The 17,000-nt window shown below is 38.0% G+C and overlaps 1 protein-coding gene across 1 annotated transcript in view; it reads right to left on the reverse strand.

The window, feature by feature from the left end:
- The window catches only part of LOC133632895 (nuclear receptor subfamily 6 group A member 1-A-like), a 267,492-nt gene extending 251,392 nt beyond the window's left edge, over positions 1-16,100 (reverse strand). Inside the window, exon 1 of the mRNA XM_062025697.1 lies at positions 15,705-16,100. Coding sequence (XP_061881681.1) covers positions 15,705-15,771 — 67 coding nt within the window. The 5' untranslated portion in view covers positions 15,772-16,100. The remainder of the gene's footprint in view (positions 1-15,704) is intronic.
- Positions 16,101-17,000: the final 900 nt, after the last annotated feature.

Below are 17,000 nucleotides of genomic sequence, written 5' to 3' on the forward strand. Positions count from 1 at the left end.
GTAACAGTTGGTTGGGGCGCATAATAAATGAAAATAACATAACATAACATATACATATACATATACACATACACATACACATACATAAATACAAATAAAATTAGGGGTGTCGACAAAAAAAAATTGATATTAATCACAATTCTTATTTGTAACGATTCTTAATCGATTAAAAATATATATCTGAAATTGTTTTTTTGTTTTGTTTTTTCAATCCTTCCTGTCCAGCCACTCAGACAAATTATATTGTTGATCGCAATAATTTCTACAACTCTTATTTTTTTGTGATAGTGTGATTGGAGCACATACTCATTAATGAAGTTTGGTTCTTTTATTAATTTATTATGGATCTACTGAAAATGTGACCAAATCTGCTGGGTCAAAAGTATACATACAGCAATGTTACTATTTGGTTACAAGTTTCACTGCAGTAAGGCGCTTTTGGTGGCCATCCACAAGCTTCTGGCAAGCTTTTGACAAAATTGGTGCAGTTCAGCTAAATTTGTTGGTTTTCTGACATGGACTTGTTTCTTCAGTATTGTCCACACATTTAAGTCAGGACTTTGGGAAGGCCATTCTAAAACCTTAATTCTAGCCTGATTTAGCCATTCCTTTACCACTTTTGACGTGTGTTTGGGGTCGTTGTACTGTTGGAACACCCAACTGCGCCCAAGACCCAACCTCCGGGGTGAGGATTTTAGGTTGTCCTGAAGAATTTGGAGGTAATCCTTTTTCATTGTCCCATTTAAAGCACCAGTTCCATTGGTAGCAAAACAGGCCCAGGAGCATAATACTATCACCATCATGCTTGACGGTAGGAATGGTGTCCCTGGGATTAAAGGCCTCACCTTTTCTCCTTCAAACATATTGCTGGGTATTGTGGCCAAACAGCTCAATTTTTGTTTCATCTGACCACAGAACTTTCCTCTAGAAGGTCTTATCTTTGCCCATGTGATGTCAGATGAAACAATAATTTAGCTGTTTGGCCACAATACCCAGCAATATGTTTGGAGGAGAAAAGGTGAGACCTTTATCCCAGGAACACCAAGCCTACCGTCAAGCATGGTGGTGGTAGTATTATGCTCTGGGCCTGTTTTGCTGCCAATAGAACTGGTGCTTTACAGAGAGTAAATGGGACAATGAAAAATGAGGATTACCTCCAAATTCTTCAGGACAACCTAAAATCATCAGCCCGAAGGTTGGTTCTTGGGCGCAGTTGGGTGTTCCAACAGGACAATGACCCCTAACACACGTCAAAAGTGGTAAAGGAGTGGCTAAGTCAGGCTAGAATTAAGGTACATTGTCAACAAAAATCAATAAGAAAATTTGTCGATTGTAGTCTGTGAAGTCATCGCTCATTTTTTTCCGTCAACAAAGGAAAGGTGTTGCGGCCACGAGCAACAACACCACGAGTGAAAACATTGAAACTACGGAAACAAGTCACCTTAACAATTAAGGTATGTAAATAAACATTTACAAAATATTTATGTGTAAAAAAAAAACAAAAAAACGTATATAGATTCTCCAAAAGTTTTATCAATGACAAATACTGCCTCCGGTTACAGAACAACTTTACCACGAGGGGCTGTCAAAAAAAATTCATGGTAAACACTAAGGTGAGTGTAAAGTCAACCTTTTTAACTTCATCCTATGCCATGTCTCCAGTAAATGACTTATTTTAGTCTTTGTGAGTGCATAGAAACTTCACTTTCATCTCCCGCTGTATCGATATCGTTCAAGGATGGAGACAGGCTAGCTGTTAGCTTCAAGCTAACCAGCACCAGACCCCTCCACACCAAAAACATACTTTGCAGGTCAACAAACAGGGCAAATATGTGCCTTTTGAAGTGTTAATGTGCGAGGAGTGTTGAAAAGGAGTCTCTTAGAGAAGTGGCAGACAAGTTAGCAAGTGTCGCTCGCATCGCTGACAGTGACGTCGTCATTGTTTATTGAAGCAGAGATGCGGACTGTGCGTTATGATAAACACGCATGCGTCGCCAGGCTCTGCTTTTTATCGATAGACTTATCAGATTTAATGTTTTATTGTCTATAGCAGGGGTGTCAAAAGTGTGGCTCAGAGGCCATTTGCTGCCCACAGCTAATGTTTTAAAAGGCCCACGGCACATTCTAAAAATTCTATTAAAATAAACAAAAACATAACAAAAGTGGAATAAGAAAGCTTACAGGTGAAATGTAATTAAGAAAAAGTTGCAATGTTGACTAGTAAAACAAAGCTGTTTTTTTCTTTAAAATTGTCATTGTTCAAAACATAATATTGAATCACAAATCTAAGGTTCCGATTACTTCTCATCAAATATTCCTTTTTGAAAAATATTTTTTGTAGAAGATTTTGCATATTTTGTATGTTTGCCATAATAAAAACTGTTTTCTTTGACAAAAACAGCAGAAAACAAACAAACAAAAAACAACATAAAAAACCCAAAAACTTAGAATTGACGGATAGATCTGAAGTTGATGTAGACTCTAGAGATTTAAGCGTTAAATAAATAATGTATGTATGCCCTGGCACACCATTATCATCATTTCATGACCGAAGCAAAAAACATTTTACAGTTTTATACTGAAATAAATACACCTACAACTTATTAAATACAAATATATAAAAAACTACCAGCAGCGGTAAAGTTTAGATCCATGAAGGAAAGAAGAAAGTGAATGAATGTTTATAACTGAAAACATTTACATATGCATAAACATTTGTTTTCTTTTGTATTATTTTTTTAATGAATTAAGTAACGTTTATGACAACCTTTTTCCAAAACACAATATAAAATGTGAGATGCAACAGAATAATGCATACATTTATAATTTGTTTTCAAAAGGGTTACAAAAAAGTGGGACCCCAAAAATGTACTGTGGGACCCCAATTTTATGACTTGATGGGGTCCCTGCGACACCATTTAGAAAATTCCTAGCGCCAACACTGTGTGTGTGTGTGTGTGTGTGTGTGTGTGTGTGTGTGTGTGTGTGTGTGTGTGTGTGTGTGTGTGTGTGTGTGTGTGTGTGTGTGTGTATATATATATATATGGTGCGGCTAATATATGGAGAAAAAAAAATCTAACCTTTCCGGAAAATACGGTAGTCTAAAACGTTTTTTGTTTTGTTTTGTTTTTTAAAATGTAGTCATCTTTATCGTTTTAGTTAAGTTAAGTTAAAGTACCAATGATTGTCACGCACACACTAGGTGTGGTGAAATTTGTCCTCTGCATTTGACGGATCCCCTTGTTCACCCCCTGGGAGGTGAGGGGAGCAGTGGGCAGCAGCGGTGGCCGCGCCCGGGAATCATTTTTGGTGATTTAACCCCCAATTCCAACCACTGATGCGGAGTTAATAGGTCCCATTTTTATAGTCTTTGGTATGACTCGGCCGGGGTTTGAACTCTCAACCTACCAATCTCAGGGCGGACACTCTAACCACTAGGCCACTGAGTAGTTTGTTCGTAGGGGTGCACAAAAAAATGGATTCACATTTGAATCGCAATTCTTATTAGTCCCGATTCTAAACAAATTCATAGTTTTCAAAAATGCATTAAAAAAAAAGAAGAAAAAAAAAAGGTAAACATTTTTCAATTAGTTAATTTTTTTAAAGATGTTTTTAGGCCATCTCCATGCAACCAGAAGGAGCGTTTCTAACCGGTAACCTGTTATGGAAAAGTTTTACTATAAACTATTATACCAAATAATACATTGCAAGAATCGGTTTGAATCGAGAATCGATGGGGGAATCGTTAGGTGCCCAAAGATTCACACCCTTATTATGTCAAGCCGAATTTAAAAGCACATGGTTAAATTAGAGCCACTTCATTATCCACACAAATAACGACATATATCAGACTCAGTGTAGTCTTTTCCAGGCTAAAGTACACAACACTGAGCTCATAACTGTGTGTGTGTTTGTGTGACACGGTAATTAGAAGTGAAAAAGGTTTAGCAGATTCTTGTAAAGAGTCAAATTGTGTGTCTTTTCTATTGGCTGTGAAATAACTGTGGAGCCTCCACTGTGAGAACCAGTGAGCAAGGGAGGACGTTGTGGCTTTCAAACAGCACATTCAGTCGGTATGTCCACTAGGGATGGCTATCGTTCACATTTCAACTGATGCTAGTACCAAATTGGCGCTTTTAAAACGATGCCGATGCTTAGACGGTGCCCAAAGCGGTACCAAAAAAAATGGAAAACATGCAGATTGTTTGTTAAACAACGCCTTTTTAATGTTTATGTTTCAAGTTAATAATTGAAAGACTTCAAATAGATGACTTAAATAATAAAAAGGTAATACATTGAAAAATAAACCCACAACAAGTTGTCCTAATTGTTGCAGCAAAACAGAATATGCAAAAAAACGACTCGCTTGCTCACTTTTCGGGGAGTTCGTGAATGCACATCAATTGCCGAAATAGTCATTTGTGCATTTTAAGGACGTGTTGTGTTGTTGGGGCTACTGGCTAGCGCTAGTAGTGTTAATAGGGCTGCTGTTGGCGTGTCAAGGTCGACAATAAAGTTTCAAAAGAGCTGTGCTCTCTCAGCAAAGAGAAATTGATCTGTACTCGAAGGAATTTGACAACAGGAAGTGAATTTGTGTGACGCACCCGACATCCGTTTTTATTTCTCTAAAAAAAACATTAAAACTTTTACAAATAAAACAGAAGAAAATGCAAATATTTAAACCTCACATAAAATTAATATGGCTCTTAAGTAGCCTGAACAAAATTGTTACCGTATTTTCCAGACTATAGAACATATTGGTATATGAGCTACACCCAGTACATTTTTGAAGAAAAACAACTGTTCCTCATAATAGCCGCACCGGACTATGAACCGCATATGTACAGTATATATATACGTTGTGAAATAAGTTATTTACACAAAACTATTTTATAATTGTTTATTTCCATACATTAATTGCTTCCAAACGGTGTCTGTAACACGGCAGTAAAACGGCTGATCAAACAAAACAGAAGTCATTGTCATGGACCCACTAGATGTGGAAGCTAGCTCACCAATCAGCTAAACAGACTCAATAACTCCACAGTGACGTTTTGGTGAATTTACTGAGGAAATTGTGAAACGGAAACAATACAAAAAGAATGCCATTGTAAGTTAATAATACTAACACACACACTTGTAAACATGTTGGCATATTAGCTAATGCTAACAATGCTAGCTTCATTACATTACAGTATCCATCCATTTTCTACCGCTTGTCCCGTTCGGGGTCGCGGGGGTCTCATCTGCATTCGGGCGGAAGGCGGGGTACACCCTGGACAAGTCGCCACCTCATCACAGGGCCAACACAGATAGACAGACAACATTCACATTCACACACTAGGGCCAATTTAGTGTTGCCAATCAAACTATCCCCAGGTGCATGTCTTTGGAGGTGAGAGGAAGCCGGAGTACCCGGAGGGAACCCACGCAGTCACGGGGAGAACATGCAAACTCCACACAGAAAGATCCCGAGCGCAGGATCGAACCCAGGACCTTAGTATTGTGAGGCAAATGCACTAACCCCTCTACCACCGTGCTGCCCTACATTATGGTAGCACAAGCAAATATGCATGAAAACACTCCTACAGACATCACACATGGGACGGTTCAGTAAGTATGAATTGTTTTAGTTATATTGGAAAACATACAAACGTTGCTTGGAGTGACGAATTAAGAATCCGTATGTATAGAAACGCTGCAGACTGTTTTACTTCCGGTTTAAGGTATTAAAACAGGAAGTATATTTTCAACACCTGCAGTTAGAGAACTCGTCCAAACGATGGCGCCATAGCACAAACAAAACACACCTTTTCAGTGTATTTGCTTGCCGTTTTTTTTTTACTATTTGCATTATGGCCATCAGCAAAGACAAATTCATAAATTAGCTGCACCGTTTTATAAGCAGCAGGGTTCAAAGCGTAGGAAAAAAGTATCGGCTTATAGTCCGGAATTTGCAGTACTTTACATAGTTCTTCTGCCAAGAAAAAATATTGTGGGGCTATTTATTTATCTATTTAGTTGTTGTTTTTAAACTTGGTTATACGAGTTTCATAGTTTTGTTTGAGCGCACTCAACAATGCCATGATAATGACAGCCGTGATAACTTTGCTGACAATATCCGCGATATGAACGGTACATCCCTACCATTACCCATTCATCAGCCTAAATCTGAAAAAGAAAATACCAAGAACCTTGTGGCGCGATGGAAACGCGAGCCGCGCAGATTGCATAAATGTCCGTTTTCCTGGGTGTTCCTGGGATTTTGGTGGAAAAAGGGGTTATGGCAGTCACTCGACCGATACGAGCATAGAAAAGGTAGGAACCGGAATCGTCCACATTCGTAGACGCAGCTCAGGGACACCTAACAGCACCAAGTCCTCACCAGTCCTGTTTTAACAAGCCTCCCAGCTGTTCCTTTATAACCTGGTGACAACTGTATCATCCAGTGCAGGAAAACCTTTACAGGGATCCTTAACGAACATACCAAGTTCAGTGTTTTACAGGTGCCTGTGAACTCATCCTTCTCCCAAATCCAAACTCAAACCGAGGACGTTTATGGCCTTTGGTTAACTTACGTGTTGAATATCACAGATGCCTGACAGAAGCATTAAATACCAAATGTCCCTGCCGACTTGGATCGTGCTCCCTCTTAAAAAACGGGGGATCTCTTTCCATGCGGCTCCCTGGCAGCAAATTCAGGGCGGCGCTATCAAACACCTCGGGCAGCTTCGCCGCCGCGCAGCCTGTGGCTCATGGCTCAAGTGGAGGCTGTAAATACTTTCCTGGGTTACTTGGAGGTCAGCAGAGACCAGGCCATTAATGCTTCAAGACCAACATCCCACTGACTCTGGTCACTGTTCCCATAGTGCTTGCAGCCACCTCCCCCGCTGACCATCACAGCTCACACGACAACAAATACCCCAGGCACCGAGCGGCTAGCGTGATATATGCTACTCCCAACCTAAAACGCACTAGAACCTTTACAGGTGGACCTAACTGGACTTTCTTGAAACTTTTAAAGAATCAATTTCTCATTACCCAATTTGACAGGAAAGCCTTACAGTATGTATTTATGTGACTCTTCCGGTCTCTCTGTTGACACTGTAGTCCACAAATGTCAAACTCAAAGGCCCGGGGGCCAGATCCGGCCCGACACGTCATTTAATTCCTGGGAATAATGTGGATACTTCATCTTTCTTCCTAAATGTTTTCATGGTTTCCATTTTGACATAAAAAATGTATGTAATACATGAAATTGCATATGTTTTAAACTTTGATACATATACAAATATTCAATGGTTATTGGTGTAAATTGTTGGGCACCTCGCCATTCAATTCCGATTCTTGGGGTGAGGATTTGATTCATAATCGATACTCGATTCAACACGACTCTCGATTCAAATGCGATTCAAACACCTTGACAAAACAGCTTACAGGTTACAAAACTTCCTTTTGGTTGCTGACGTATGACACACATGTGCACCAAGTAAGCATAGAGATGGCCTAAAAAATGTTTTTTTAATTTTTATTAATTCGTCAAAAAAATAAATCGATATTTGAAAATTACAAAAAAAAATTAAAAAATCGGGATTCGATTGTGATAAAACATTTTTTAGCACCCCTAATTATTATATACCGAATGATAGTCTGTAAAAAAACAACAATAAATACTTAAATATCTGCTTGTCACCTTGACTTACAATTTCAAAGCAAGTTATCCATCAATTTGTATGTCAGTACAATGCTGTCATTTTCATCTGAGACCCTTGAAGAAATGTGTTTGAATCTTTCAGAATTTCCTGGCCTCTGACTGTACAATCGAACTACGCGGGTAGAGTCTTGACAGTTGGACACCATCTTCCCTCTCAGAAACACCAACCAACAACAAGCTGGTGGAACTAAACTTGGTAGTGGATACTGTTACCCGATTGGGTCATGCCAGAACAGGAGAAAGCCCTATCAAAAGTACTAAACGCAAATAAGAACACCAGACACATGGGACCCACTCGACGGGTCTTAGAATCTATAAGAAAGACTCTCAGCCTACTGGAGAAATGCATGTCAGCGTTGCATACGTCGAAACTCTCGACGCTGTCCTTTGCAGCTGATGATGGCACAGAACTGACCAGGAACACGAAAAGAGTTATCTTGGAGTACTTAAACCAGAAGTGCTTAGGCCTCTGTTGGATATAGCCTTTCTTTGTCGACCTAGGGTTTCGAGGTGCATAGTTGATGATAGGCAGGAGTTCATCAAGACCAGGTAGCAGATACTCAGGTGCAAACTGCCAACTGATGCTTGTTAAGTTGTAGCCTGTTGACAGGGGATCCAAGAGGGGGAATCAAAGCCTTGGAAGCTTTGTCAAAAAGGCTACCAATAGTGCACCTGCTCTCACTGACAAAGTGCAGGTGAAGTTACTTGAATTGAAGATTGATGGAGGCGCCGACGGATTTTCCAAGGGTGGCAAAACTGTGCCAGAAATGAGTTGCTATCCCTGCCGCAAGTTCTCCTTCAAAAAGGACATTTAGCCTAGCCATTCATAATCGCATTATGAATGTTAGGCCAAATCGCCCTACACTAATCCCGATACTTCAGCCAAAAGACGAATATCCCCAACTTTTTGTGAGTATGTTTTAAAAAGAATGCATTAGAACATAAACATGTTTTAGAATTGCATAATGTTTCGACAAGTGACAATTTTATACAAAACATTTGCTGTAGGTTTATTTAAATAAAAAACATATAAACTCTTATCATTAATTTTTATTTGGAATTAGAGGGAAATTAAATCCAGAGCTGTAAATTCAGGGAAAACAATGGAATATGTTGAATATGTTGCACATTGATACATCAAACAATGACAAGATTATTAGTCAACATGCTAATAAAACAACATTATTTTATTCTAATTTGCAGAAGAAAAAAAAGCTGCTTCTAGTACAGTAGTGTCAAATGTGGAATGCAAGATCTATCAAAAAAAGTGATTTACTAGAAACATCTGAATTGTTGTGGTCATGTGATCGACATGAGACCCCCTGACTGCAAACACACTAATGTGTTGCCTGGAAACGGACATTAGATGAAGGACATTCCACCTCCACACCTCGCGGACAGAAGAAAACCTGCCAAACCATTCAGTGTCCTGTATGCTAATGCCGCATGTTTATTTACATAAGAATGACACTGTTCCTTCTAAAGGAAGTCGCATCCATTTGTCACAATATTAATGTGTTTTGTTACACACCTATAAAGTTTATTTATGCATTTACATTTAGAGTCAAATAACCCATTCGACATTAAATCTCTTATTTATGAATTTTCCATTTCAATTTGAAGCAAAACTAAAGACAACAAATACCTGCTGTAATAAAAAATGTAATAAAAAATTTTAAAAAACTATGTATATATATGTATATACAAACCCTGTTTCCATATGAGTTGGGAAATTGTGTTAGATGTAAATACAAACGGAATACAATGATTTGCAAATAATTTTCAACCCATATTCAGTTGAATATGCTACAAAGACAACATATTTGATGTTCAAACTGATAAACATTTTTTTTTTTGCAAATAATTATTAACTTTAGAATTTGATGCCAGCAACACGTGACAAAGAAGTTGGGAAAGGTGGCAATAAATACTGATAAATTTGAGGAATGCTCATCAAACACTTATTTGGAACATCCCACAGGTGAACAGGCAAATTGGGATCAGGTGGGTGCCACGATTGGGTATAAAAGTAGATTCCATGAAATGCTCAGTCATTCACAAACAAGGATGGGGCGAGGGTCACCACTTTGTCAACAAATGCGTGAGCAAATTGTTGAACAGTTTAAGAAAAACCTTTCTCAACCAGCTATTGCAAGGAGTTTAGGGATTTCACCATCTACGGTCCGTAATATCATCAAAGGGTTCAGAGAATCTGGAGAAATCACTGCATGTAAGCAGCTAAGCCCGTGACCTTCGATCCCTCAGGCTGTACTGCATCAACAAGCGACATCAGTGTGTAAAGGATATCACCACATGGGCTCAGGAACACTTCAGAAACCCACTGTCAGTAACTACAGTTGGTCGCTACATCTGTTAGTGGAAGTTAAAACTCTCCTATGCAAGGCGAAAACCGTTTATCAACAACACCTAGAAACGCCGTCGGCTTCGCTGGGCCTGAGCTTATCTAAGATGGACTGATACAAAATGGAAAAGTGTTCTGTGGTCTGACGAGTCCACATTTCAAATTGGTTTTGGAAACTGTGGACGTTGTGTCCTCCGGACCAAAGAGGAAAAGAACCATCCGGATTGTTATAGGCGCAAAGTTGAAAAGCCAGCATCTGTGATGTTATGGGGGTGTATTGGTTTCCCAAGACATGGGTAACTTACACATCTGTGAAGGCGCCATTAATGCTGAAAGGTACATATCGGTTTTGGAGCAACATATGTTGCCATCCAAGCAACGTTACCATGGACACCCCTGCTTATTTCAGCAAGACAATGCCAAGCCATGTGTTACATCAACGTGGCTTCATAGTAAAAGAGTGCGGGTACTAGACTGGCCTACCTGTAGTCCAGACCTGTCCCCCATTGAAAATGTGTGGCGCATTATAAGCCTAAAATATCACAACGGAGACCCCCAGACTGTTGAACAACTTATGCTGTACATCAAGCAAGAATGGAAAATAATTCCACCTGAGAAGCTTAAAAAATGTGTCTCCTCAGTTCCCAAACGTTTACTGAGTGTTGTTAAAAGGAAAGGCCATGTAACACAGTGGTGAACATGCCCTTTCCCAACTACTTTGACACGTGTTGCAGCCATGAAATTCTAAGTTAATTATTATTTGCAAAAGAAAAAAAGTTTATGAGTTTGAACATCAAATATCTTGTCTTTGTAGTGCATTCAATTGAATATGGGTTGAAAAGGATTTGCAAATCATTGTATTCCGTTTATATTTACATCTAACACAATTTCCCAACTCATATGGAAACGGGGTTTGTATATATATATATATATATATATATATATACATATACATATATATATATATACACACACACATTAGGAATGTAACGGTACGTGTATTTGTACTGAACTGTTTCGGTAAGGGGGTTCCGGTTCGGTTCGGGGGTGTACCGAACGAGTTTCCACACGGACATATTAAGTAGTTTAACGCACGTTGTGTAAACAATGCACACCGAGGCACAACACACGGCCGTGTGTTGTGCGTCGGTGGGCATTGTTTACTCAAAATGCCGGACATTTGAGGCATTTAAGAATCTCAAATGTCCGGCGTTTTGATTAAAAACAAAACAAATTGTGCATGCAGCAGCATTCGTGAGGCCGCAGAGACAGAGAGAACGAGAGAGTTATGATAAACGCGCATGCGTCGCCAGGCTCTGCTTTTTATCCATAGATTTATCAGATTTAATTTTTTATTATCTATAGCAGGGGTGTCAAAAGTGTGCCCCGGAGGCCATTTGCGGCCCACAGCTAATGTTTTAAAGGCCCACGGCACATTCTAAAAATACTATTAAAATAAACAAAAACATAACAAAACTGAAATAAAAAAGCTTAAAGGTTAAATGTAATTTACAAAAAGTTGCAATGTTGACTAATAAAACAAAGCTGTTTTTTTTCTTTCAAACTGTCATTGCTCAAAACATAATATTGAATCAAAATCAATGTTATTATGAATTATTGACCTATCCAAGGTTCTGATTACTTAACATAAAATATTCCACTAATAAAAATATTTTTGGTGGAAGATTTAGCAAATTTTGTAAATAAATAACCCAAAAATGTATATTTTGTTGTTTTCTTACAGTACCGAAAATGAACCGAACCGTGACCTCTAAACCGAGGTACGTACCGAACCGAAATTTGTGTGTACCGTTACACCCCTAATATACATACATATATATACATATACATATATATATATATATATATATATATATATATATATATATATATATATATATATATATATATATATATATATATATATATATATATATATATATATATATATATATATATATATATATATATGCCGATTAATTTAGTCATCGATTCGTTGGATCTAAGCTATGCGCATGCGCAGAGGCTTTAAAAAAAGTTTTTTTTTTTTTTAATAAACCTTTATTTATAAACTGCAACATTTACAAACAGCTGAGAAACAATAATCAAAATAAGTATGGTGCCAGTATGCTGTTTTTTTTTTCAATAAAATACTGGAAAGGATAGAAATGTAGTTTGTCTCTTTTATCCGATTATTAATTGATTAATCGAAGTAATAATCGACAGATTAATCGATTATCAAATTAATCGTTAGTTGCAGCCCTAATATATATGTATATATGTATTAGGCATGCACAATATTCTTTTTGCAAGTCGATACCCATAACTATAGCCTTTTGCTTCTCAAGACCGATACTGATAACTTTTCGAGGCGATAGGACAAGCGGTAGAAAATGGATAGATGGATGGATGATTATATACTGATTATATACATACTGTATATATTTTTTATTTTATTTATTAAAATGTATTTTTGAAAATTATGAATCGATTGTAAAAATAAAAACATTGTGGATAAAAGAAGAAATAAAAATGTTTACATTTTATATATTTTTCTCCTGGTCTTTAGTTTCCATAGGTCATAAAAAGATCAATAATTATGGATATCGAGCGAAATGAAACACATACGGTGATACATGTTCAGCCATATCGCCCATATCGTAATAAAAAAAGATGGCCTGCATAGTCCCTCCCCCCAACAGGTCCTCCATACTGTACTCCACTTGACTTATCAATTCAAGCGTATCAGCAGGGGGGCGGTAGGGTGGTCCTACCCTAACCCTGTCCCACCCACTGCCAGCCGTCCCCTCCATCCTGCCCCGAGGGACCAGATCCTGCAGCAAACGTCTTCACCCCCCACCCCTGAGCCCAGGTGCTGACAAAGCACTTTCTTTCAGCCTGTCTGCTCCAAGATGCCCGCCTGGCTCCGATGTTGCTCCTCCTCCTCCCTGCTTTCAATGAGCGTGATGACATTAAAGCTTGCGCAGGAGGGTGCAGGTGAAGTCATTCGATGAAAATCTCATTTGTTTCCAACTGTGGTTGTGTGGAAAAGTTCAATTGTTGGGGAGATGTATGGAGGGGTTAAAGTGCTTTGTTTGGAAAAGCAGCTGGACTTCAACATGTGTGGCAATCAGCGGACAATTATCAGTATCCAACCAATGCATCATTGATCAAGTATGTCACCTACCTAAAGCACTCAATCATAGAATCAATAATCCATCTCTGCCAAACTCTTAATAAAACTTGTATTTTTCAAAAATCTTAAAAAAGAAAAGTATGGTACAGTACAGAGATCGACTTAATATTGGCCAAGCTGATATTTGGTATTTTGACGAACTGTTCAGTGGAACTTCGATTTACGATTTAAGTTGGTTCTCGAACATGGTTACTAAACTGAAAAGTTTGTATAGTGAAGCATAGTTCCCCATAAAAATAAATGTAAACATGAATAATAGGTTCTAGCTTCAACAAAAGTCCCTATTTTAGTAAAAAACTGCCAACTTTAAAGACACTATAAAAAAAATATATATATATATATACACATAGTCTATTATTTGCTCACTATTGACAAGTGATGTACAGAAAACTCGACCACCGGAAAAAACTTTAATCACCAAAAACCGTGCTGCCGAAACCGGATGTAAACAAAACGCATGCCATTGTCTGGAGCGTTGTAAGAAGATGCTAGGTTTGTTGCCCGTTGTTCTTAATTTTAAAAAAAGTCATTAAAAGTCTCTGGACACATGAAATAATCTCAGCAAAGTACATCGTACTATAAGCAGACAACAATTATATTTTATAGCCGCTTTTTCCACTGAGGGCCTTTGAGGCTATCCTCAAGTTTAGTCCTGGAGACCTAGAAGGGTCTCAGTCATAAAGATGTAAAAAAATATATCTTTTTTTTTTTTTTTTTAATTATTATTATTTATTATTATTCAAGGCTTAAATCTCGAGATCAACTCCAGGCCTGTATGTTGCTATAAACTTTAAAGTTAAATTTGTTTTTAAATCCCACTAAAATTATTGGGGGTCCAAAAGGGCCCCACTACTGAAAATGTTAAAAATAAGCAATACATTACTTTTTTTTTTTTTTTTAGTTCAAACACTTAAATCTACAGATCAACTTTAGATCTATGCATCGATCAGACCTATTTTTGTATTTGTTTGTTTTATGCCCTTTCAGTCAAAGCAAGCTGCCCCAAAAATATTCAAAAGTGGAATATTTGAAGTGAAGTAGTTGGAGCCTTAAATAAGTCAATAATTCAAAACATTGATTTTACTATATGATTTTTTTGATTAATGACTAGTTATTAATTTTTAAAAATCCCACTAAAATACGACAAGTAAATTTTGTTTTTTATGGCAAAAACCAAAGATATCCATTATAGAGTTGTTTTTTGAGCAATGACAAGTTGTTTTAAATTGAAGGTCCAAAAGGGCCCCACTCCTGAAAATGTTAAAAACAAGCTATACATTTATTGTATTTATTTTTTTAGTTTAAACACTTATTCTGTAGATCAACTTCAGATCTATCCATCGATCATCCTTTTTTTAATGTTTGTTTTAAGCCCTTTTAGTCAAAGCAAGCTGTAATAATTGAAAACATGTATTTTAATGTATGATTTGTTTTGCTCAATGACTAGTTTTTAAATTTAAAAACAATCTCACTAAAATTCTTCAGATCTATCAGACGATGTAAGTTGTTTTTTTGTTGTTGTGGTTTGTTTTATGCCCTTTTTGTCCAAGTAAAATTAGTTTTTTATGGCAAAAACGAAAGATATGCATTATATAATTATAATTAAAAAAAAATGTATTATTGGGGATCCCAAAGGGCCCCACACATAAGTGTTGAAAGAACACTTGTTTTTTTTACTTTCTACACATAGATCTCTAGATCAACCTCAGATTTATCCATCAATCATAAGTTTTTATTATTTTTCCATTGTTTTTTTTTTGTATGTTTTATTCCCTTTTTGTAATAATATTTTTAAATTTTCCCCAATATATATTTCAAAGTGGAATATTTCATGTGAAGTAATTGGTGCCTTCAATAGTTGAATAATTCAAAACAACATTGATTATAATTAATTATTATTTTTTTGAGCAATGACAGTTTTAAAGAACAAAAAGTGCCTGCATGGCAGCTTTGTGTTATTAGAGTAAACATTGCAACTTTTTTCTCGCCCACATTACACCGGTTTGCGCTTTTATTCCACTTTTTTTATTCGTTTTTGGCGCGGGTGGTTATAAAATGAGCTGATGGCCACAATTGGCCTTGGGGCCACACTTTGGACACCCCTGATTAGATCTTAACAATCTTGTTTGGCAGCGTGCAAGACTGGATTTGTGCACCAAGTGTTTCTTCCAAGTTCAAAAGTTCAGCTTTTACGATCGCCCGGATCCTGACTGACCACCAAATAAAAACATTCCGACCTCTGTTGAACAGCACACGCACATTCCACCTCAAAAGACAACTAAATGACTTAAAATGCATAAAAAGCCCCATGATGATTGACATATTTAAAAACAGCTGTGACTGTGATGCGTTCAAGGACACTGACCCCCCCAGTGACAACACTCACTGTAAAGCAGATGCGTTCAATGACCTGAATGTAGTTGTTCGCTTACCGGGAACGGACTTGGCGTTGTTTCTCTCCGGGTAGTCGAACCCGTTCTCCCGCTTCTCTATCTCCATCCTTCCGCGTCCCTCTTCTTCTCTTTTCCGCCACTTCAAATAGTCTGGATGTGATGAAAGAGAAGGCGGTAGAGAACAGCTGGCGGAAGCGCTTGCACTGGTTAGTGTTGGTCCTGCGCCTGCCGGCTCAGTGACTGCTCGCTGCGGCTTGCCATGTTTAACTGCTGCCTGCCTCGCTGGAACATCATCATTACACCCGCAGGCGTGCTGCGTTCACGGACAGTCCGATAGTAGGCTTCACCAGTCACCTCATTCATTCCAATTAATCCGTGTAATAATTCGTTAAACCACCACTACAAAACACATACGTGCTTTTTCATCATTCTATTTTTAAAGGGAAACAAAAATAATAATAATTAAAAAATATATATAATAATAATATTGTTTTGTTGTTCATGTGGACACTATAAATAAACGTAATGTTTGCGAATCCACAATTGACACGCAGTTTACCCGGAAGTAGTTTGACGTTTGGAGACCGGGAGATTAAAGAAGTGCGCACAATGGCAAGTTTGGAGGATTCTGCTGACATATTACAACATATGGAAAGTGGAAAAATAGCACGCCGAAAAATCGACCACTCAACTCGCACACGATCTCTCCCGGAAGAGACGATCTGTCCACGCATGCGCAATAAAAAGTTACTTCCTGTGGACATATTTTATTTATTTATTTATTTATTTATATATTTATTTATTCATTTATTTATTTTATTATTTTATTTTTTATTGAACAGCAAACATACATTTATAATTCACACAAAAGTCAAGGCACTTTCAACATCAAGGAAAGAAAACAAAAACAAATAAAGATAGAGTAATACAACTAAAAAATAGGGTGGGGGGGAGACAAAAAGGGCTGCCTTAATCACTTTAAATGTTTTTAGGGCTTTTGTACTCTTAATCATTCTCCAAGATTTGATTGATATTTGTAACCCATTAATCCGACCATCCATCCATCTTCTTCCGCTTATCCGAGGTCGGGTCGCGGGGGCAGCAGCCTAAGCAGGGAAGCCCAGACTTTCTTCTCCCCAGCCACTTCGTCCAGCTCTTCCCGGGGGATCCCGAGGCGTTCCCAGGCCAACCGAGAGACATAGTCTTCCCAACGTGTCCTGGGTCTTCCCCGTGGCCTTCGGTTGGACGTGCCCTAAACACCTCCCTAGGGAGGCGTTCGGGTAGCATCCGGACCAGATGCCCGAACCACCTCATCTGGCTCCTCTCGATGTGGAG

Source organism: Entelurus aequoreus, linkage group LG17 (assembly GCF_033978785.1).
Source record: "Entelurus aequoreus isolate RoL-2023_Sb linkage group LG17, RoL_Eaeq_v1.1, whole genome shotgun sequence".
In the NCBI taxonomy this organism is placed as follows: Eukaryota; Metazoa; Chordata; class Actinopteri; order Syngnathiformes; family Syngnathidae; genus Entelurus; species Entelurus aequoreus.